The sequence below is a fragment of the Hyla sarda genome, chromosome 2 (assembly GCF_029499605.1).
Source record: "Hyla sarda isolate aHylSar1 chromosome 2, aHylSar1.hap1, whole genome shotgun sequence".
Classification (NCBI taxonomy): domain Eukaryota; kingdom Metazoa; phylum Chordata; class Amphibia; order Anura; family Hylidae; genus Hyla; species Hyla sarda.
The window spans coordinates 514,629,728-514,654,439 of NC_079190.1; the positions used below are offsets into that span (position 1 = coordinate 514,629,728).

The 24,712-nt window shown below is 36.5% G+C and overlaps 1 protein-coding gene across 6 annotated transcripts in view; it reads right to left on the reverse strand.

Moving 5' to 3' along the window:
* Positions 1–24,712, reverse strand: part of SPAG17 (sperm associated antigen 17) — a 251,166-nt gene that overhangs the window by 19,845 nt on the left and 206,609 nt on the right. For 5 of the 6 annotated variants that reach the window (XM_056559982.1, XM_056559981.1, XM_056559985.1 and 2 more), the window contains exons 14-21: positions 10,236–10,457; positions 10,107–10,156; positions 7,844–7,960; positions 5,523–5,677; positions 2,483–2,679; positions 1,712–1,806; positions 719–973; positions 294–405 (exon numbers count right to left, since the gene is read on the reverse strand). In XM_056559982.1, the coding sequence (XP_056415957.1) occupies positions 294–405; positions 719–973; positions 1,712–1,806; positions 2,483–2,679; positions 5,523–5,677; positions 7,844–7,960; positions 10,107–10,156; positions 10,236–10,457 (1,203 nt within the window). The remainder of the gene's footprint in view (positions 1–293; positions 406–718; positions 974–1,711; positions 1,807–2,482; positions 2,680–5,522; positions 5,678–7,843; positions 7,961–10,106; positions 10,157–10,235; positions 10,458–24,712) is intronic. The other variant, XM_056559983.1, reaches the window with a different exon arrangement.

Below are 24,712 nucleotides of genomic sequence, written 5' to 3' on the forward strand. Positions count from 1 at the left end.
TCCCACACCTCCTTGTTATCACTGGGGGTCCCACCTACTCTATCACTGAGGGTCCCACATGTCCTTGTGAACATTCGTCGTCCTATATGTCCTCATGATTACTGGGTGTCCCACACCTCCCTCTGATTACTGGGTGTCCCATCTATCTTTATGATCACTGGGTGTCCCACAACTCCTTGTGATCACTGGGGGTCCCACCTATCCTTATAATCACTGGGGGTCCTACATATCCTTGAGATGAATGGGGGTCCCATGACATATATATCTTCTTTGTCTTATCTGATTTCTTTTACCTTTCTCATAGTGCATGTGATCCACCTGAATCTGGCCACCATCTGTGGGGAATAAGCGGCGACAGCCCCCCGAAACCTGGATCAAGTGGTCTCCCATGTCGTAGCCAATGAACTGAAGGAAACAAAGAATCATAAAGTTACAGGACAGCAGCACAATCCTAACAAGTCCATGGTCTGCGATGTGGGGGAGTCTGTGTGATCTGGAAACATTGATTCTAGATTAGGGTCTTAGGATATCAGCCAAGATGACAGAACCTTATTCAGACAGAACCTTATTTCCTGTGTAGAACAGGTACATATATATCTGGATAGGACTGAAGGGACCCCAATGTGACAGTCAGCAGTAGGACCCTCTCCAAGACGAGGCCAAGAGAGCGCAATCCTATTCATGAAAGCAGAATGCTCCCACTTGGATATGGACTGACCTTAAACACTTTCTTGGGAGGTTCCTCACGAAGGTCTGGAGGTGCCGGCTCAGCCTCGGGATCCTTCGCTCCACCTTCCTTGTCCTTCTCCTTGGCGCTCTTCTTCCGGGCACTGGGGGAGCGTCTTGGTTCTGATCCGGGTCTCTCTTTGCTGCCCCCCCTCTTCTTACCTCCGGATTTACTGCTCTTAGTGTTTTTCTTCTCCTGTTTGAGTCGTTCCTCTTCCTTCAGTCGGTCTTGTTCTTCTTTCCAGGCCTGTAGATGGATTCCCAATAAATACCTTATACAGAGGGAATTGTGGGTCTGGATGTCCCATGCTCAGGGGCCTCTGTTGGGGGACATCTACCCATCTTCAGATCCACACCAGAGATGGTGTGGGGGGGGGGGGGGGAAGGCGGGGGAGATGGTGTGGGGGGACAGGGAAGATGGTGTGGGGGGACAGGGAAGATGGTGTGGGGGGGGGGGGGAAATGGTGTGGGGGTGACGGAGGAGATGGTGTGGGGGTGACGGAGGAGATGGGGTGGGGTGACGGAGGAGATGGTGTGGGGGTGACGGAGGAGATGATATGGGGGGGACAGAGGAGATGGTGTGGGGGGGACGGGGAAGATGGTGTGGGGGGGTGGGGAGATGGTGTGGGGAGGGACAGGGAGATGGTGTGGGGGGGACAGGGAGATGGTGTTGGGGGCAGAGGAGATGGTGTGGGGGGGGGGGGCGGAGGAGATTGTGTGGGGGGGACGGGGAAGATGGTGGGGGGGGGGGACAGGGAGATGGTGTGGGGGTGATGGAGGAGATGATGTGGGGGGTGGGGGGGGACGGAGGAGATGGTGTGGAGGGGACAGGGAGATGGGGTGGGGGGGGTCGGGGAGATGGTGTGGATGGGACAGGGAGATGGTGTTGGGGGGCAGAGGAGATGGTGTGGGGGGGCGGAGGGAACGGAGGAGATGGTGTGGAAGGGATAGAGAGATGGTGTGGGGGGGAGGCATTTCTTCTCACCTTCAGGGAGTCCTCTCGTATGAACGGGTTGCGGGCTGGCATTGGGGCAGTTTCTTCTCCTCGGCTTCCTGGTCGGGATCCACTGCCCTTCGGGCCTGAGAAGGACAGGACGGGTTTTGGTCGCACTATTTTTTTAATTACATTCATTATTTTATCGAAGAGCGCATTCATTCTTATACTAGTGTTAACCATTTTGTGACATCATCCCAGGCAGTGGAACTCACTATGATGTCATCAGTGATGTCACTTATATTGGATGAACTGCCAGTATTATCATCCCTAATGGGATCATCCATGACACTTATAATTAGGAAACGCACAGTATTGTCATCAATGACATCATCCCTGGTGTTGGAACTCTATGATGATGTCATCAGTCATATCACTTATATTGAAGGAACTCAGAACTGACATTTATTACATCATCCATAGTGGAGAAACCCGCCATGATGTCATCAGTGGGACTCTTACAGTTCTGTCCCTGTTGTTATATCATTGGTAATATATATACCATTGTGATCATCGGCTTTATCATTGATGGTGATCGGTGGGGTCCAACCTTCAGGAACCCACTGCCCTGAATGGGACAGATTGCCGACCAACCATATGGATGAGCAGATGTGACTGTGTAAAGAATGGTGGAGTGTTGTGCCCTCTTCGTTGTAGTGATCAGCTGCGATCAACACTGATCATAAAGACAGGCCATAAATATCCAGTACAAGCAATGAGTAATTCCCACCCACAGGATCACATCCCCTGGGTAACACTCACTTCTTGATTTTTTGGGAGAAACGGATTTCCTCTTCTTCTTATTGGGTGAGGGATCTCTGGGGGCAGCGTCTCCATCCTTTGAGGCCTTCGCTTGTCTCAGAGCTTCCAGTTCTTGTTCTTCTCTTTCCTCTTGATATTTCTCCTCTTCCTCCTGAACCCAGTGGGAAATAGAATCGGCCACGAGCTCCAGGTAGTTTCTGTAGGTCAGAACGAAGGACACAAGTGATGGACGGAGCTGAGGGTCGAGATGCGGGTGAACAATAGGGCGGGGAGTAGAGGGGGGGATGTAAGGAATGAGGTTGTGGGTATTATAAAGGTATGGTTATGGATCGGTGATATGAAGGACATAATTATGACTGTATGGTATTGTGGACAGGGTGTAACCTCTGGATATGGAAATGCCTCATTATGGATAGAGGTACAAAAAACACACTTATGGGTAGGTGTATGGAGAACAACCTTATGGGTAAGTGTACGGAGAACACACTTATAGGTAGGTGTATGAAGAACACACTTATGGGTAGGAGTATGAAGAACACAGTTATGGGTGGATGTATGAAGAACACACTTATGGGTAGGTGTATGGAGAACACACATATGGGTAGGTGTATGGAGAACACACTTATGGGTAGGTGTATGGAGAACACACTTATGGGTAGGTGTATGGAGAACACACTTATGGGTAGGTGTATGGAGAACACACTTATGGGTAGGTGTATGGAGAACACACTTATGGGTAGGTGTATGGAGAACACACTTATGGGTAGGTGTATGGAGAACACACTTATGGGTAGGTGTATGGAGAACACACTTATGGGTAGGTGTATGGAGAACACACTTATGGGTAGGTGTATGGAGAACATAGTTATGGGTGGATGTATGGAGAACACACTTATGGGTAGGTGAATGAAGAACACACTTATGGGTAGGTGTATGGAGAACACACTTATGGGTAGGTGTATGGAGAACACATTTAAGGGTAGGAGTATGAAGAACATACTTATGGGTAGGTGTATGGAGAACACACTTATGGGTAGGTGTATGGAGAACACACTTATGGGTAGGTGTATGAAGAACACACTTATGGGTAGGTGTATGGAGAACACACTTATGGGTAGGTGTATGGAGAACACACTTATGGGTAGGAGTATGAAGAGCACAGTTATGGGTAGATGTATGAAGAACACACTTATGGGTGGATGTATGGAGAACACACTTATGGGTAGGAGTATAAAGAACACAGTTAAGGGTAGATGTATTATAAACACACTTATGGGTAGGTGTATGGAGAACACACTTATGGGTAGGAGTATGAAGAACATACTTATGGGTAGGTGTATGGAGAACACACTTATGGGTAGGTGTATGGAGAACACACTTATGGGTAGGTGTATGGAGAACACACTTATGTGTAGGTGTATGGAGAACACACTTATGGGTAGGTGTATGGAGAACACACTTATGGGTAGATGTATGAAGAACATACTTATGGGTAGGTGTATGGAGAACACACTTATGGGTAGGAGTATGAAGAGCACAGTTATGGGTAGATGTACGAAGAGCACAGTTATGGGTAGGTGTATGGAGAACACACTTATGGGTAGATGTATGAAGAGCACAGTTATGGGTAGGTGTATGGAGAACACACTTATGGGTAGGAGTATGAAGAGCACAGTTATGGGTAGATGTATGAAGAGCACAGTTATGGGTAGATGTATGAAGAGCACAGTTATGGGTAGATGTATGAAGAGCACAGTTATGGGTAGATGTATGAAGAACACACTTATGGGTAGGAGTATAAAGAACACAGTTAAGGGTAGATGTATTATAAACACACTTTTGGGTGGATGTATGGAGAACACACTTATGGGTAGGTGAATGAAGAACATACTTATGGGTAGGTGTATGGAGAACATACTAATGGGTGGGTGTATGAAGAACACACTTATGGGTGGGTGTATGAAGAACACACTTATGGGTAGGTGTATGGAGAACACACTTATGGGTAGGTGTATGAAGAACACACTTATGGGTAGGTGTATGAAGAACACACTTGTGTGTAGGAGTATGGAGAACACAGTTAAGGGTAGGTGTATGGAGAACACACTTATGGGTAGGTGTATGGAGAACACACTTATGGGTAGGTGTATGGAGAACACACTTATGGGTAGGAGTATGGAGAGCACACTTATGGGTGGATGTATGAAGAACACACTTATGGGTAGGTGTATGGAGAACACACTTTTGGGTGGATGTATGAAGAACACACTTATGGGTAGGTGTATGGAGAACACACTTTTGGGTAGGTGTATGGAGAAAACACTTATGGGTGGGTGGATGTATGAAGAACACACTTCTGGGTAGGAGTATGGAGAGCACACTTATGGGTGGATGTATGAAGAACACACTTATGGGTAGGTGTATGGAGAACACACTTCTGGGTGAATGTATGGAGAACACACTTATGGGTAGGTGTATGGAGAAAACACTTATGGGTGGATGTATGGAGAACACACTTATGGGTAGGTGTATGGAGAACATACTTATGGGTCGGTGTATGGAGAACACACTTCTGGGTGAATGTATGGAGAACACACTTATGGGTAGGTGTATGGAGAAAACAATTATGGGTGGATGCATGGAGAACACACTTATGGGTAGGTGTATGGAGAACACACTTATGGGTAGGTGTATGGAGAACACACTTATGGGTAGGTGTATGGAGAACACACTTATGGGTAGGTGTATGGAGAACACAGTTATGGGTAGGTGTATGAAGAACACACTTATGGGTAGGTGTATGGAGAACACAGTTATGGGTAGGTGTATGGAGAACACACTTATGGGTAGGTGAATGAAGAACATACTTATGGGTAGGTGTATAGAGAACACACTTATGGGTGGGTGTATGAAGATCAGTATGAAGATCACATTTCTGCGTGGATGACATCATGGACACAGTTATGAGAAGATGTTATATTTCTTCCACCGATTCTAGATTTCCTGCCCCTGGCTATGGACGTGCGGCTCTTCTCAATACCTGAAGCTGACGTTGGAGTGAAGCGCCATGTCCCAGGACTCCTGACTCTGACGGAAGGTGTCCATGGGATTGTGCAGGACGAGGAGCAGGGAATGGTCCTGGGTGTGGTAATAGGAATCCATACACGAGTAGGACTCCAGCGCCTCCTGTAAGACCTGCAAGATGGAGGATGGGGTTTATCATGGTATAGACCCACTCACCATGTACTGAGGGGCCCTGACCACACCCGCTCACATGTACTGAGGGGCCCTGACCACACCCGCTCACCATGTACTGAGGGGCCCTGACTACACCCGCTCACCATGTACTGAGGGGCCCTGACTACACCTGCTCACCATATACCGAGGGGTCCTGACTAGTGATGAGCGGCATAGGCCATACTCGAATTTGCAATATTTCTCAAATATATGAACGAATATTCATCATATATTCGCATATTCCTTATATTCGTTTTTTATGCACATATGCACAAATATATGCGCATATGCACGCATATTGAGCATTCCCTAATCTTTATAGGGAACTAATGGGCTAGTGTATTAACTCTGTGATTTTTTTGCCCATTGAAACCAATAAGCCCATTGTGGTCTATGGGGATCTCACGGTATGTAAAACTGTAAGATAAGCAGGAGGGTCTCGGCAGTATAGTGTATGGGAGACCGTGCGGTGGTTCGAGTTCCGGGGTGGGACGGAGTGTTACAGTGTTGTGGTTAAACTTTACTTTCCTGGAAAAGATGCTGAGTTGCCCATAGCAACCATTCAGATTGCTTCTTTCATTTTTGAAAAGACCTCTGAAAAATGAAGGAAGCGATCTGATACTTTTCCTCTGGACAGGTTTTGATAAATCTCCCTCTATGGGGGAGATTCATCAAAACCAGTGTAGAGGAAGAGTGGTGCAGTTGCCCATAGCAACCAATCAGATTGCTGCTTTCATTTTTAACAAGGCTTTTGAAAAATAAAAGAATCTGATTGGTTGCTATGGGCAACCTTTACTCTGCACAGGTATTGATAAATATCCCATAATGTTCCTTAACCTCCCATTCATTCATTCATTCATACCCAGCCTTACACATTACATCCAATTTCAATTAACCCCAATACTCATATTTGGTACCCCATTAACTTAGTTCCCATGGTTCAAACACTCAGTTAATTGCCAATTGACCTAGTTCCCATGTTTCAAAGGCTTTCTTAATTACCAATTCACCTACATTTGTCAATCACGAGTAAAAAAGTTAAACCACAACACTGTAACACTCCGTCCGACGCCGGGACTCGAACCACCGCACGGTCTCCCATACACTGTACTGCCTAGTCCCTCCTGCTTATCTTACAGTTTTACATACCATGAGATCCCCATAGACCACAATGGGCCTATTGGTTTCAGTGGGCAAAAAATCACAGAGTTAATGCACTAGTGCAGTGGTCTCAAACCTGCGGACATCCAGATGTTGCAAAATTACAACTCCCAGCATGCACGGACAGCCAACGGCTGTCCGGGCATGCTGGGAGTTGTAGTTTTGCAACATCTGGAGGACCGCAGGTTAGACCACTGCACTATTCCATTAGTTCCCTATACCATTAAAGAAGGGAGGGCTCAATATTCGCAAATATAGTATTAGATGATATATCACTGTGATGTGTACTGTGAAAAAAAAAAAAAAAAGAATATTCGTAATTGCGAATATATAGTGCTATATATATAATATATATATATATAATATATATATATGCGATATTCGCGATTAAAATTCTAATTGCGAATATTCGCGAGCAACACTAGTCCTGACTGGGGGGTCTCATGGTGGTCATCAGAGTATACACCCGCTCACCATGTACTGGGGGGTCTCATGGTGGTCATCAGAGTATACAACCGCTCACCATGTACTGGGGGGTCTCATGGTGGTCATCAGAGTATACACCCGCTCACCATGTACTGGGGGGTCTCATGGTGGTCATCAGAGTATACAACCGCTCACCATGTACTGGGGGGTCTCATGGTGGTCATCATAGTATACACCCGCTCACCATGTACTGGGGGGTCTCATGGTGGTCATCATAGTATACACCCGCTCACCATGTACTGGGGAGTCTCACGGTGGTCATCATAGTATACACCCGCTCACCATGTACTGAGGGGTCCTGACTGGGGGGTCTTTGGGCCCCCCTATGGGATGATGACCCTGAACCTACACACATCACTATATACTTTCCATGACCGGCCATAATGATGAGGAGAAGGCTGGGGGTCTATGGGATGTGGGGGTCTGTCCCCCCTCCCCCATGGCTGCCTGTACTGGGCCCCTGTTGAGGTACTCCACCTGTATGAGGACACTCTTCTCATAGTCCTCAGAATAACACCAGTCACTCAGGGATCTCTTCTGTGTCTTCTGGATGTCTCTGAGGTCGGCCCTGGGGGTCTCATTCCCCGCGACGTCCTGCAGGAAAGAACATGGTTATCTATAATATCCATCCCTCTATAAAGGGATCTTTTGCTGCTTAAAAGGGGTCACACAAAAACAATAGTGACAGGTTGTCCCAGTGATGGACTGTAAACTGTGAGGGAGCCAGGGAGTCTATTCAGTTTCCCTGCAGCTCCCCTGCAGGCAGCATGAGGCATTACACGGTGTTCCTGTGTAGTATGGAGGTGGGGGTCCTCCAGGGTAAATTTGCTCAGTGAACTCTATAATATAACACGCCGCCACCCATAATATAGAGGGGGGAAGCGTTTCGGACATTGCTGCCTTCTCTGCGCCAGTGACATTGTTGCGCTCTCCTCCCCCGGTGACAATGTTGCGCTCTCCTCCCCCGGTGACATTGTTGCGCTCTCCTCCCCCTGTGACATTGTTGCGCTCTCCTCCCCCAGTGACATTGTTGCGCTCTCCTCCCCCAGTGACATTGTTGCGCTCTCCCAGCCCGGTTGTTGCGCTCTCCTCCCCCGGTGACATTTTTGCGCTCTCCTTGCCCGATTGTTCCGCTCTCCTCCCCGGTGACAATGTTGCGCTCTCCTCCCCCGGTGACATTGTTGCGCTCTCCTCGCCCGGTTGTTGCGCTCTCCTTGCCCGGTTGTTGCGCTCTCCTCGCCCGGTTGTTGCGCTCTCCTCGCCCGGTTGTTGCGCTCTCCTCGCCCGGTTGTTGCGCTCTCCTCGCCCGGTTGTTGCGCTCTCCTCTCCAGGTTGTTGCGCTCTCCTTGCCCAGTTGTTGCGCTCTCCTCACCCGGTTGTTGCGCTCTCCTCACCCGGTTGTTGCGCTCTCCTCACCCGGTTGTTGCGCTCTCCTCGCCCGGTTGTTGCGCTCTCCTCCCCGGTGACATTGTTGCGCTCCCCTCCCCCGGTGACATTGTTGCGCTCTCCTCCCCCGGTGACATTGTTGCACTCTCCCCGCCCGGTTGTTGCGCTCTCCTCGCCCGGTTGTTGCGCTCTCCTCGCCCGGTTGTTGCGCTCTCCTCGCCCGGTTGTTGCGCTCTCCTCTCCAGGTTGTTGCGCTCTCCTTGCCCAGTTGTTGCGCTCTCCTCACCCGGTTGTTGCGCTCTCCTCACCCGGTTGTTGCGCTCTCCTCACCCGGTTGTTGTGCTCTTGTTCCTCCTGTCATCTCTTGCGCAGTGAGACGGTTGTGGTGAGGTTCCGTCTCCATCCATCATGAGATCTGTGCAGACGCCATCGCTCCTCCCAGCCAGGAATAGATTGTAACCATCTGGGGGCGGCTGCCAAATCGTTCTCTTCCTTTTGATTTCCTTCAGGCTTCGCCACAATCAGAATATTTGTGTTATTAGGTCATGTGATGCGCGTCCTGCCCGTAATTGTGTGCAGCCGCCGTGTGTCGCCTTCCAGTCAGCGTAATTTATAGGCAATATGGCTGACAGGTGTGTGACAAGTTCTCAGAGATATCTCAGACCATCCTAACCGAGTGCAGATCAACAACTTCCCTCTAAAATCCCTGGGCGTCACTCAGCTTTCCCAGACTCCTGTGAGGCAAACCTGTCTAGAGAAAAGGGGCCGACTTTACACAAGTAACACGCAGGAAATCTCGGTGACATCTGGTGTCTCTAATGGTATGTAATGGTGATATAACGCCACTCATAGCACAGCCATTCAGGGCTCTGGGAAAGCTGGGTGATACTATGTGTATGAAGGTGTAATAGTGATACAACGTCACTCATATCAAAGTTGTTCAGGGCTCTAGGAAAGCTGGGTAACACCTGTGTATGATGGTGTAATGGTGACACAACATCACTTAAATCAAGGCCATTCAAGGTTGTAGAAAAGCTGAGTGACCCCTTGTGAATGAGAGAGTAATGGTAATAAAATGTCACTCATATCAAGGCCATTTAGGCCCCCAGGAAAGCTGGGTAAAACTTTCTGTTTGCGGGTGTAATGGTAAAAAGTCTCTCATATCAGAGCCGTTCAGGACTTTAGGAAAGCTGGGTAACACCTCGTGTATGAGGGTGTAAATATGATACAATATCACTCATATCAAGGCCATTCAGGGCTCTGGGAAAGCTGAATGACAATCGTATGGCCATTAAGACACAGCAACCATCTTTCTGAATGTCATGTGATCTAGTCATATAAGGGGAGGTCCTACCTGCCTCACCTCACTCTCCTCTGCTTCCACACTGTGTTCTCTGTCTCCCCCTGCAGGTAAGAAGTAAGAACTGCAGTTAGATATCAGACTGACATCCCAGGGAGGATAGTGACAGATGAGGGAACCTACCCGCAGCCTCGGCCACCATCAGATCATACATCTTCCTCACACTGGAAATACGGATTATCTCTCGTCCAAACGCAGCCGGATTGTCCCAGGGAATACGACCGTCTGCGTCCAGCGTCCTCCCCGATCCCTCCAACTCCCCAAAATCATCGAACCCGCTCAGAGTCAGACTCTCAAAGGTGAGGAGCTTAAAGGCCCGGGAGATCTCCTGCCCTGAGCGGCAATCTATAGGAGAGAGGAGACCCCGTGTTATATCAGTACATTATATAACAGTACATTATATATCAGTATATATTGTATCAGTACATTATATATCAGTACATTATATATCAGTATATATTGTATCAGTACATTATATATCAGTACATTATATATCAGTACATTATATATCAGTATATATTATATATCAGTACATTATAGATCAGTATATATTGTATCAGTACATTATATATCAGTACATTATATATCAGTATATATTATATCAGTATACATTATATATCAGTATATATTATATATCAGTACATTATATATCAGTATATATTGTATCAGTACATTATATATCAGTACATTATATATCAGTACATTATATATCAGTATATATTATATCAGTACATTATAGATCAGTATATATTGTATCAGTACATTATATATCAGTACATTATATATCAGTACATTATATATCAGTATATATTATATATCAGTATACATTATATATCAGTATATATTATATATCAGTACATTATATATCAGTATATATTATATCAGTATACATTATATATCAGTACATATTGTATCAGTATATATTATATATCAGTACATTATATATCAGTACATTATATATCAGTATATATTGTATCAGTATATATTATATATCAGTACATTATATATCAGTATATATTATATCAGTATACATTATATATCAGTATATATTATATATCAGTACATTATATATCAGTACATAATATATATCAGTACATTATATATCAAGACATTATAGATCAGTATATATTATATCAGGACATTATATATCAGTATATATATTATATCAGTACATTATATATCAGTATATATTATATCAGGACATTATATATCAGTATATATTATATCAGGACATTATATATCAGTATATATTGTATCAGTATATATTATAGATCAGTACATTATACATCAGTATATATTATATCAGTACATTATATATCAGTATATATTATATATCAGTACATTATATATCAGTACATTATATATCAGTATATATTGTATCAGTATATATTATATATCAGTACATTATATATCAGTATATATTGTATCAGTATATATTATATATCAGTACATTATATATCAGTATATATTATATATCAGGACATTATATATCAGTATATATTATATCAGTACATTATATATCAGGACATTATATATCAGTATATATTATATCAGGACATTATATATCAGTACATTATATATCAGTATATATTATATATCAGTACATTATATATCAGTATATATTATATCAGTACATTATATATCAGTATATATTATATCAGGACATTATATATCAGTACATTATATATCAGTATATATTATATATCAGTACATTATATATCAGTACATAATATATCAGGACATTATATATCAGTATATATTATATCAGGACATTATATATCAGTACATTATATATCAGTATATATTATATATCAGTACATTATATATCAGTACATTATATATCAGGACATGATATATCAGTACATTATATATCAGTATATATTATATCAGGACATTATATATCAGTACATTATATATCAGTATATATTATATCAGTACATTATATATCAGTACATAATATATCAGGACATTATATATCAGTATATATTATATCAGGACATTATATATCAGTATATATTATATCAGGACATTATATATCAGTATATATTATATCAGTACATCATATATCAGTATATATTATATCAGGACATTATATATCAGTATATATTATATCAGGACATTATATATCAGTATATATTATATCAGTACATTATATATCAGTATATATTATATCAGGACATTATATATCAGTATATATTATATCAGGACATTATATATCAGTATATATATATTATATCAGTATATATTATATCAGTACATTATATATCAGTATATATTATATCAGGACATTATATATCAGTATATATTATATCAGGACATTATATATCAGTATATATTATATATCAGTATATATTATATCAGTACATTATATATCAGTATATATTATATCAGGACATTATATATCAGTATATATATTATATCAGTACATTATAGATCAGTACATATTATATCAGTACATTATATATCAGTATATATTATATCAGTACATTATATATCAGTATATATTATATATCAGGACATTATATATCAGTATATATTATATATCAGGACATTATATATCAGTATATATTATATATCAGTACATTATAGATCAGTACATATTATATCAGTACATTATATATCAGTATATATTATATCAGTACATTATATATCAGTATATATTATATCAGTACATTATATATCAGTATATATTACATCAGTACATTATAGATCAGTATATATTATATCAGTACATTATATATCAGTATATATTATATCAGTACATTATATATCAGTACATAATATATCAGGACATTATATATCAGTATATATTATATCAGGACATTATATATCAGTATATATTATATCAGGACATTATATATCAGTATATATTATATATCAGTATATATTATATCAGTACATTATATATCAGTATATATTATATCAGGACATTATATATCAGTATATATTATATATCAGTATATATTATATCAGTACATTATATATCAGTATATATTATATCAGGACATTATATATCAGTATATATTATATCAGGACATTATATATCAGTATATATTATATCAGGACATTATCTATCAGTATATATTATATCAGGACATTATATATCAGTATATATTATATCAGGACATTATATATCAGTATATATTATATCAGGACATTATATATCAGTATATATATTATATCAGTATATATTATATCAGTATATTATATATCAGGACATTATATATCAGTATATATTATATATCAGTACATTATATATCAGTATATATTATATCAGTACATTATATATCAGTATATATTATATATCAGTACATTATATATCAGTATATATTATATATCAGTACATTATATATCAGTATATATTATATCAGTACATTATAGATCAGTATATATTATATCAGGACATTATATATCCGTATATATTATATCAGGACATTATATATCAGTATATATTATATCAGTACATTATATATCAGTATATATTATATCAGTACATTATATATCAGTATATATTATATATCAGTATATATTATATCAGTACATTATATATCAGTATATATTATATCAGGACATTATATATCAGTATATATATTATATCAGTACATTATAGATCAGTACATATTATATCAGTACATTATATATCAGTATATATTATATCAGTACATTATATATCAGTATATATTATATATCAGGACATTATATATCAGTATATATTATATATCAGGACATTATATATCAGTATATATTATATATCAGTACATTATAGATCAGTACATATTATATCAGTACATTATATATCAGTATATATTATATCAGTACATTATATATCAGTATATATTATATCAGTACATTATATATCAGTATATATTACATCAGTACATTATAGATCAGTATATATTATATCAGTACATTATATATCAGTATATATTATATCAGTACATTATATATCAGTACATAATATATCAGGACATTATATATCAGTATATATTATATCAGGACATTATATATCAGTATATATTATATCAGGACATTATATATCAGTATATATTATATATCAGTATATATTATATCAGTACATTATATATCAGTATATATTATATCAGGACATTATATATCAGTATATATTATATATCAGTATATATTATATCAGTACATTATATATCAGTATATATTATATCAGGACATTATATATCAGTATATATTATATCAGGACATTATATATCAGTATATATTATATCAGGACATTATCTATCAGTATATATTATATCAGGACATTATATATCAGTATATATTATATCAGGACATTATATATCAGTATATATTATATCAGGACATTATATATCAGTATATATATTATATCAGTATATATTATATCAGTATATTATATATCAGGACATTATATATCAGTATATATTATATATCAGTACATTATAGATCAGTATATATTATATCAGTACATTATATATCAGTATATATTATATCAGTACATTATATATCAGTATATATTATATATCAGTACATTATATATCAGTATATATTATATATCAGTACATTATATATCAGTATATATTATATCAGTACATTATAGATCAGTATATATTATATCAGGACATTATATATCCGTATATATTATATCAGGACATTATATATCAGTATATATTATATCAGTACATTATATATCAGTATATATTATATCAGTACATTATATATCAGTATATATTATATCAAGACATTATATATCAGTATATATTATATCAGGACATTATATATCAGTATATATTATATCAGGACATTATATATCAGTATATATATTATATCAGTACATTATATATCAGTATATATATTATATCAGTACATTATATATCAGTATATATTATATCAGTACATTATATATCAGTATATATTATATCAGTACATTATATATCAGTATATATTATATCAGGACATTATATATCCGTATATATTATATCAGGACATTATATATCAGTATATATTATATCAGTACATTATAGATCAGTATATATTATATCAGTACATTATAGATCAGTATATATTATATCAGTACATTATAGATCAGTATATATTATATCAGGACATTATATATCCGTATATATTATATCAGGACATTATATATCAGTATATATTATATCAGTACATTATATATCAGTATATATTATATCAGTACATTATAGATCAGTATATATTATATCAGTACATTATAGATCAGTATATATTATATCAGGACATTATATATCCGTATATATTATATCAGGACATTATATATCAGTATATATTATATCAGTACATTATATATCAGTATATATTATATCAGTACATTATATATCAGTATATATTATATCAGGACATTATATATCAGTATATATTATATCAGGACATTATATATCAGTATATATTATATCAGGACATTATATATCAGTATATATATTATATCAGTACATTATATATCAGTATATATATTATATCAGTACATTATATATCAGTATATATTATATCAGTACATTATATATCAGTATATATTATATCAGTACATTATATATCAGTATATATTATATCAGGACATTATATATCAGTATATATTATATCAGGACATTATATATCAGTATATATTATATCAGGACATTATATATCAGTATATATTATATCAGGACATTATATATCAGTATATATTATATCAGTACATTATATATCAGTATATATTATATCAGTACATTATATATCAGTATATATTATATCAGGACATTATATATCAGTATATATTATATATCAGTACATTATATATCAGTATATATTATATATCAGTACATTATATATCAGTATATATTATATATCAGTACATTATATATCAGTATATATTATATATCAGTACATTATATATCAGTATATATTATATATCAGTACATTATATATCAGTATATATTATATATCAGGACATTATACATCAGTATATATTATATATCAGTACATTATATATCAGTATATATTATATCAGTACATTATATATCAGTATATATTATATCAGTACATTATATATCAGTATATATTATATATCAGTATATATTATATATCAGTACATTATATATCAGTATATATTATATCAGTACATTATATATCAGTATATATTATATCAGGACATTATATATCAGTACATTATATATCAGTATATATTATATATCAGTACATTATATATCAGTACATTATATATCAGTATATATTATATCAGGACATTATTTATCAGTACATTATATATCAGTATATATTATATATCAGTACATTATATATCAGTACATTATATATCAGGACATGATATATCAGGACATTATATATCAGTATATATTATATCAGGACATTATATATCAGTACATTATATATCAGTATATATTATATCAGTACATTATATATCAGTACATAATATATCAGGACATTATATATCAGTATATATTATATCAGGACATTATATATCAGTATATATTATATCAGGACATTATATATCAGTATATATTATATCAGGACATTATATATCAGTATATATTATATATTAGTATATATTATATCAGGACATTATATATCAGTATATATTATATATCAGTATATATTATATCAGTACATTATATATCAGTATATATTATATCAGGACATTATATATCAGTATATATTATATCAGTACATTATATATCAGTATATATTATATCAGGACATTATATATCAGTATATATATCAGGACATTATATATCAGTATATATTATATCAGGACATTATATATCAGTATATATATCATATCAGTATATATTATATCAGTACATTATATATCAGGACATTATATATCAGTATATATTATATATCAGGACATTATATATCAGTATATATTATATATCAGTACATTATATAGATCAGTATATATTATATCAGTACATTATATATCAGTATATATTATATCAGTACATTATATATCAGTATATATTATATCAGTACATTATATATCAGTATATATTATATCAGTACATTATAGATCAGTATATATTATATCAGGACATTATATATCAGTATATATTATATCAGGACATTATATATCAGTATATATTATATCAGGACATTATATATCAGTATATATATTATATCAGTACATTATATATCAGTATATATTATTTCAGTACATTATATATCAGTATATATTATATCAGTACATTATATATCAGTATATATTATATCAGGACATTATATATCAGTATATATTATATCAGGACATTATATATCAGTATATATATTATATCAGTACATTATATATCAGTACATTATATATCAGTATATATTATATCAGTACATTATATATCAGTATATATTATATATCAGGACATTATATATCAGTATATATATTATATCAGTACATTATATATCAGTATATATTATATCAGGACATTATATATCAGTATATATTATATCAGGACATTATATATCAGTATATATTATATCAGGACATTATATATCAGTATATATTATATCAGGACATTATATATCAGTATATATTATATCAGTACATTATATATTAGTATATATTATATATCAGTACATTATAGATCAGTATATATTATATCAGTACATTATAGATCAGTACATTATATATCAGTATATATTATATCAGGACATTATATTAGTATAGATTATATATCAGTACATTATATATATATCAGTATATATTATATATCAGTATACATTATATCAGTACATTATATCAGTACATTATATATCAGTATATATTATATCAGTATATATTATATATCAGTACATTATATATCAGTACATTATATATCAGTACATTATATATCAGTATTAGGGATCGACCGATTATCGGTTTGGCTGATAATCACGATTTTGGGCATTATCGGTATCGACAATTACCTTAGAGATAAATTCTCGGGATGTGCAAATAAAACGTAACTTTTACTATTAAATATATATATATATTAAAAGGTAAATTTTCTTAGTGTAGATTAATGACGTTGCACGGTGGCAAAAAATAAAGATAGAGTATACGCTGACCCGGTGTGGCTTGGCCCAGCCATACACAATGCCACAAAAAAAACTGTTAAAAAACAGTATCAAATCTCAAAAGATTATACCACCAACGCGTTTCTACCACCAGTCTTGGTGGTGTCATCAGGGAGGTATATATAATAATGAACAGTCGTAACTCACCAGGAAGAGTAGCCCAAATTGGTGCAATGGAACCACAAAATATGCAAATAAGCAACTGCACTATAGACAGATTACATGACAATATTGGGAAGCAAGATTTATATAATTTCCAATAGCTGCTTTATAAAATATACGGTAATATAATTGCCCATGGACCTGAAAAGCAGAAACACGTATCATGCCAATAATAAATATATATAAGGCTAGGTCTGCACTATAGCGGTCCTGTAGAAAGAGAGGGGAAGGCACAGAAGCATTTTATCCCTGGGCTGGTTTGTTCAGATGCCACTGGTATTGGTCACAGTTACTGTGGTAGTACAGCAGAGTGACGTGAGACACCTGCATCCAGCAGGGAGCCGGGATCTTGCTTCCCTATATTGTCATGTAATCTGTCTATAGTGCAGTTGCCTATTTGCATATTTTGTGGTTCCATTGCACCAATTTGGGCTACTCTTCCTGGTGAGTTACGACTGTACATTATTATATATACCTCCCTGATGACACCACCAAGACTGGTGGTAGAAACGCGTTGGTGGTATAATCTTTTGAGATTTGATACTGTTTCTTAACAGTTTTTTGTGGCATTGTGTATGGCTGGGCCCAGCCACACCAGGTCAGCGTATACTCTATCTTTATTTGTGTGCCACCGTGCAACGTCATTAATCTACACTAAGAAAATGTACCTTTTAATATATATATTAATATATCAGTATATATTATATATCAGTATATATTATATCAGGACATTACAGTGGGGATCAAATGTTTGGGCACCCCCAGGTAAAAATTTGTATTAAAGGGGTATTCCAGGCAAAACTTTTTTTTTTATATATATATATCAACTGGCTCTGGAAAGTTAAACAGATTTGTAAATTACTTCTATTAAAAAATCTTAATCCTTCCAATAGTTATTAGCTTCTGAAGTTTTCTGTCTAACTGCTCAATGATGATGTCACTTCCTGGGAGCATCAGAGAGCAGTTAGACAGAGAACAACAACGCAACTTCAGTAGCTAATAACTATTGGAAGGATTAAGATTTTTTAATAGAAGTAATTTACAAATCTGTTTAATTTTCCAGAGCCAGTTGATATATAAAAAAGAAGTTTTGGCCTGGAATACCCCTTTAATGTGCATAAAGAAGCCAAGGAAAGATGGAAAAATCTCCAAAAGGCATCAAATTACAGATTAGACATTCTTATAATATGTCACCAAAAGTTACATTTTATTTCCATCATTTACACTTTCATAATAGCAGAAAACAAAAAAATGGCGTCTGCAAAAGTTTGGGCACCCTGCAGAATTTATAACATGCACTGCCCCCTTTACAAAGCTGATATCTGCCAGTGTCATGGATTGTTCTCAATCATCATCTGGGAAGACCAGGTGATGTCAATCTCAAAGGTTTTAAATGCCCCAACAATCAGCACCATGGGTTCTTCTAAGCAGTTGTCTAGAAATCTGAAACTGAAAATAGTTGACGCTCACAAAGCTGGAGAAGGCTATAAGAAGATAGCAAAAAGTTTTCAGATGTCAATATCCTCTGTTCGGAATGTAATTAAGAAATGGCAGTCATAAGGAACTGCGGAAGTTAAAGCAAGATCTGGAAGACCAAGAAAATTATCAGACAGAACAGCTCGCAAGATTGTGAGAAAAACAATTAAAAACCCACGTTTGACTGCACAATCCCTCCAGAAAGATCTGGCAGACACTGGAGTTGTGGTACACTATTCCACTATAAAGAGATACTTGTACAAATATGGTCTTCATGGAAGAGTCATCAGAAGAAAACCTCTTCTACGTCCTCACCACAAAAATCAGCGTTTGAACTTTGCAAATGAACATATAGACAAGCCTGATGCATTTTGGAAACAAGTTCTGTGGACCGATGAGGTTAAAGTTGAACTTTTTGGCCGCAATGAGCAAAGGTACGTTTGCATGGGGGTGGATCAATCATGCTTTGGGGTTGTATTGCAACCAGTGGCACAGGGAACATCTCACGAGTAGAAGGAAAAATGGATTCAATAAAATGTCTGCAAATTATGGATGCTAACTTGATGCCATCTGTGAAAAAGCTGAAGTTAAAGAGAAGATGGCTTCTACAAATGGATAATGATCCTAAACACACCTCAAAATCCACGGGGGATTACATCAAGAGGCGTAAACTGAAGGTTTTCCCATGGCCTTCACAATCTCCTAACCTCAACATAATTGAAAATCTATGGATAGACCTTAAAAGAGCAGTGAGTGACAGACAGACAGAAATCTCAAAGAACTGGAAGACTTTTGTAAGGAAGAATGGGCAAAGATACCTCAAACAAGAATTGAAAGACTCTTGGCTGGCTACAAAAAGAGTTTACAAGCTGTGATACTTGCCAAAGGGGGCAGTACAAGATATTAACTCTGCAGGGTGCCCAAACTTTTGCAGACGCCATTTTTTTTGTTTTCTGTTATTTTGAAAGTGTAAATGATGAAAATAATAATATAGCCTCCAACCACTTCAGGGATTTGAATGGCGCAACGGGTGATATACAGCAGTAGTCCCAAGGACACTCAGGCAGTAGTGAGATGAATTAATATAGGAAATGTATTCGAACAACGCGTTTCAACGCCCGAGCCGGCGTCTTCATCAGGTTCACATAAATGAATGACCACAATACATATATATAGGAAAAAGAACAATAAAATTAGTGACTTGATTGACTCACATGTCGATCCGGGAACGCAAGGTCAGCTGACTAGGCGGAAGTGACGTCAATCTCGTTCACGGACCACATGATCAGCTATCCAAACGGAAGCAAAACAAAGATAACGGAACGACAAGAGGTCACAGCTGTTTTCTACATAATAACTATATGATGCAGATATAATTAAAAAGGTAAGAAACAGATAAATATATTAAATAATAAAAAAATATAAAAAAAAAAAGCAGCATACAAAAAAATGCAATTATACCGTATTCTCTATCATTTCATTAAGCCCATCTGGGTATAAGCATTTTAACTTGAATATCCAGTAAGACTCTTTATTGATAAGCTGTCTGAATCGATCCCTAGTGTCTGATGGAATCATATCTATTATTGTTAGTCTGAGATTTTCTGGATTTTTATCATGTTTTAGCATAAAATGACGAGAGACACTATGTAAGGGAAATCCCTTTCTAATATTAAATCTATGTGTGTTCATGCGGGACCGCACCATATGAACAGTGCGGCCCACATATTGTAATTTGCAGGGACATTCCAGCAAGTATACCGCATGGTTAGACTCACAGTTCACATTGTGTTTAATCATGAAAGACTCATTAGTAACATTAGATTTGAAATGACTGCAATCATTCTGAATAATATTACAACAAAGACATCTTATTTTATTGCATTTCTTGTTACATTTTTTAGCTGCTGTTAAAGTGGTCCCATTATCCGACACCTTTTTAGGAAATGGTTCTATGATCTTTAGTTTGCTCGGGGCTAGGAAGTTACGAAGGGACATGGGCTTTCTGAAAGTGATCCGTGGCTGTTTAGGTAAAATGTCCTTAAGGACTGGGTCACTAACTACAAGTACAATGTCCTTAAGGACTGGGTCACAAGTACAAGTACAATGTCCTTAAGGACTGGGTCACAAGTACAAGTACAATGTCCTTAAGGACTGGGTCACTAAGTACAAGTACAATGTCCTTAAGGACTGGGTCACTAAGTACAAGTACAATGTCCTTAAGGACTGGGTCACTAAGTACAAGTACAATGTCCTTAAGGACTGGGTCACTAAGTACAAGTACAATGTCCTTAAGGACTGGGTCACTAAGTACAAGTACAATGTCCTTAAGGACTGGGTCACAAGTACAATTGGCCAGTGTTTCCGTAAAATTTAGCGGACAGAGTCCGAGGCACAATTAAAAGTTGTTAAAAAATGATGTTTAATCAAGCCCTTTTGTGTTTCTGTCATAGTAGATTTTTCTTTTGGTGTTATCAAATCTTTCTGGCTATAATTTTTAGTGCTATTATAGGCTTGTGTCAAGATTTTAGAGGGATAACCTTTTTCTCTAAATCTTTGGTGCAACACTAAGGATTGGGATTTAAAATCGGAGTCATCCGTACAGTTCTTGCGCATCCGCAAGTATTGTCCATAGGGTACATTTCGCAGCCATTTTGGATAATGGCAGCTCTGAAAATTTTAAAAACCGTTAACAACTACGGCTTTAAAGTGCGTTTTAGTTTTAATCAGTCTATTAGTGGTTTTAAAAATTTCAAGATCCAAGAACTGTACGGATGACTCCGAAAAATGGGGGATAAAACTTAAACCAAAGGTATTAGCATTATATGATCTACAAAAAGTAGCGCCTCTTCATGTGACCCAGTCCAAAGGATGAATAAATCATCAATATAGCGTTTAAAATAATAAATATGGGCGATTCGAGTCCCAGTACATCGCACAGCCTGATTCCCCTTTCTATAAACATATTTATTATTTTAAACGCTATATTGATGATTTATTCATCCTTTGGACTGGGTCACATGAAGAGGCGCTACTTTTTGTAGATCATATTAATGCTAATACCTTTGGTTTAAGTTTTATCCCCCATTTTTCGGAGTCATCCGTACAGTTCTTGGATCTTGAAATTTTTAAAACCACTAATAGACTGATTAAAACTAAAACGCACTTTAAAGCCGTAGATGTTAATAGTTTTTTAAATTTTCAGAGCTGCCATTATCCAAAATGGCTGCGAAATGTACCCTATGGACAATACTTGCGGATGCGCAAGAACTGTACGGATAACTCCGATTTTATATCCCAATCCTTAGTGTTGCACCAAAGATTTAGAGAAAAAGGTTATCCCTCTAAAATCTTGACACAAGCCTATAATAGCACTAAAAATTACAGCCAGAAAGATTTGATAACACCAAAAGAAAAATCTACTATGACAGAAACACAAAAGGGCTTGATTAGACATCATTTTTTAACAACTTTTAATTGTGCCTCGGACTCTGTCCGCTAAATTTTACGGAAACACTGGCCAATTGTACTTGTGACCCAGTCCTTAAGGACATTGTACTTGTACTTAGTGACCCAGTCCTTAAGGACATTGTACTTGTACTTAGTGACCCAGTCCTTAAGGACATTGTACTTGTACTTGTGACCCAGTCCTTAAGGACATTGTACTTGTACTTGTGACCCAGTCCTTAAGGACATTTTACCTAAACAGCCACAGATCACTTTCAGAAAGCCCATGTCCCTTCGTAACTTCCTAGCCCCGAGCAAACTAAAGATCATAGAACCATTTCCTAAAAAGGTGTCGAATAATGGGACCACTTTAACAGCAGCTAAAAAATGTAATAAGAAATGCAATAAAATAAGATGTCTTTGTTGTAATATTATTCAGAATGATTGCAGTCATTTCAAATCTAATGTTACTAATGAGTCTTTCATGATTAAACACAATGTGAACTGTGAGTCTAACCATGCGGTATACTTGCTGGAATGTCCCTGCAAATTACAATATGTGGGCCGCACTGTTCATATGGTGCGGTCCCGCATGAACACACATAGATTTAATATTAGAAAGGGATTTCCCTTACATAGTGTCTCTCGTCATTTTATGCTAAAACATGATAAAAATCCAGAAAATCTCAGACTAACAATAATAGATATGATTCCATCAGACACTAGGGATCGATTCAGACAGCTTATCAATAAAGAGTCTTACTGGATATTCAAGTTAAAATGCTTATACCCAGATGGGCTTAATGAAATGATAGAGAATACGGTATAATTGCATTTTTTTGTATGCTGCTTTTTTTTTAATTTTTTTTTATTATTTAATATATTTATCTGTTTCTTACCTTTTTAATTATATTTGCATCATATAGTTATTATGTAGAAAACAGCTGTGACCTCTTGTCGTTCCGTTATCTTTGTTTTGCTTCCGTTTGGATAGCTGATCATGTGGTCCGTGAACGAGATTGACGTCGCTTCCACCTAGTCAGCTGACCTTGCGTTCCCGGATCAACATGTGAGTCAATCAAGTTACTAATTTTATTGTTCTTTTTCCTCTATATATGTATTGTGGTCATTCATTTATGTGAACCTGATGAAGACGCCGGCTCGGGCGTTGAAACGCGTTGTTCGAATACATTTCCTATATTAATTCATCTCACTACTGCCTGAGTGTCCTTGGGACTACGGCTGTATATCACCTGTTGCGCCATTCAAATCCCTGAAGTGGTTGGAGGCTATGTTATTGTATCTTGACACCTAATTCCTGGTGGTGGGATCGGCTGCATGGTGGAACTTCTCCATACCTGCTGACATCAGTGTTGTGCCTGACTGGTAGCACAACCTACGGGGTGAGCAATTTTCTCACTATTTTGTTTGAGATTATCACCTTAATCTAT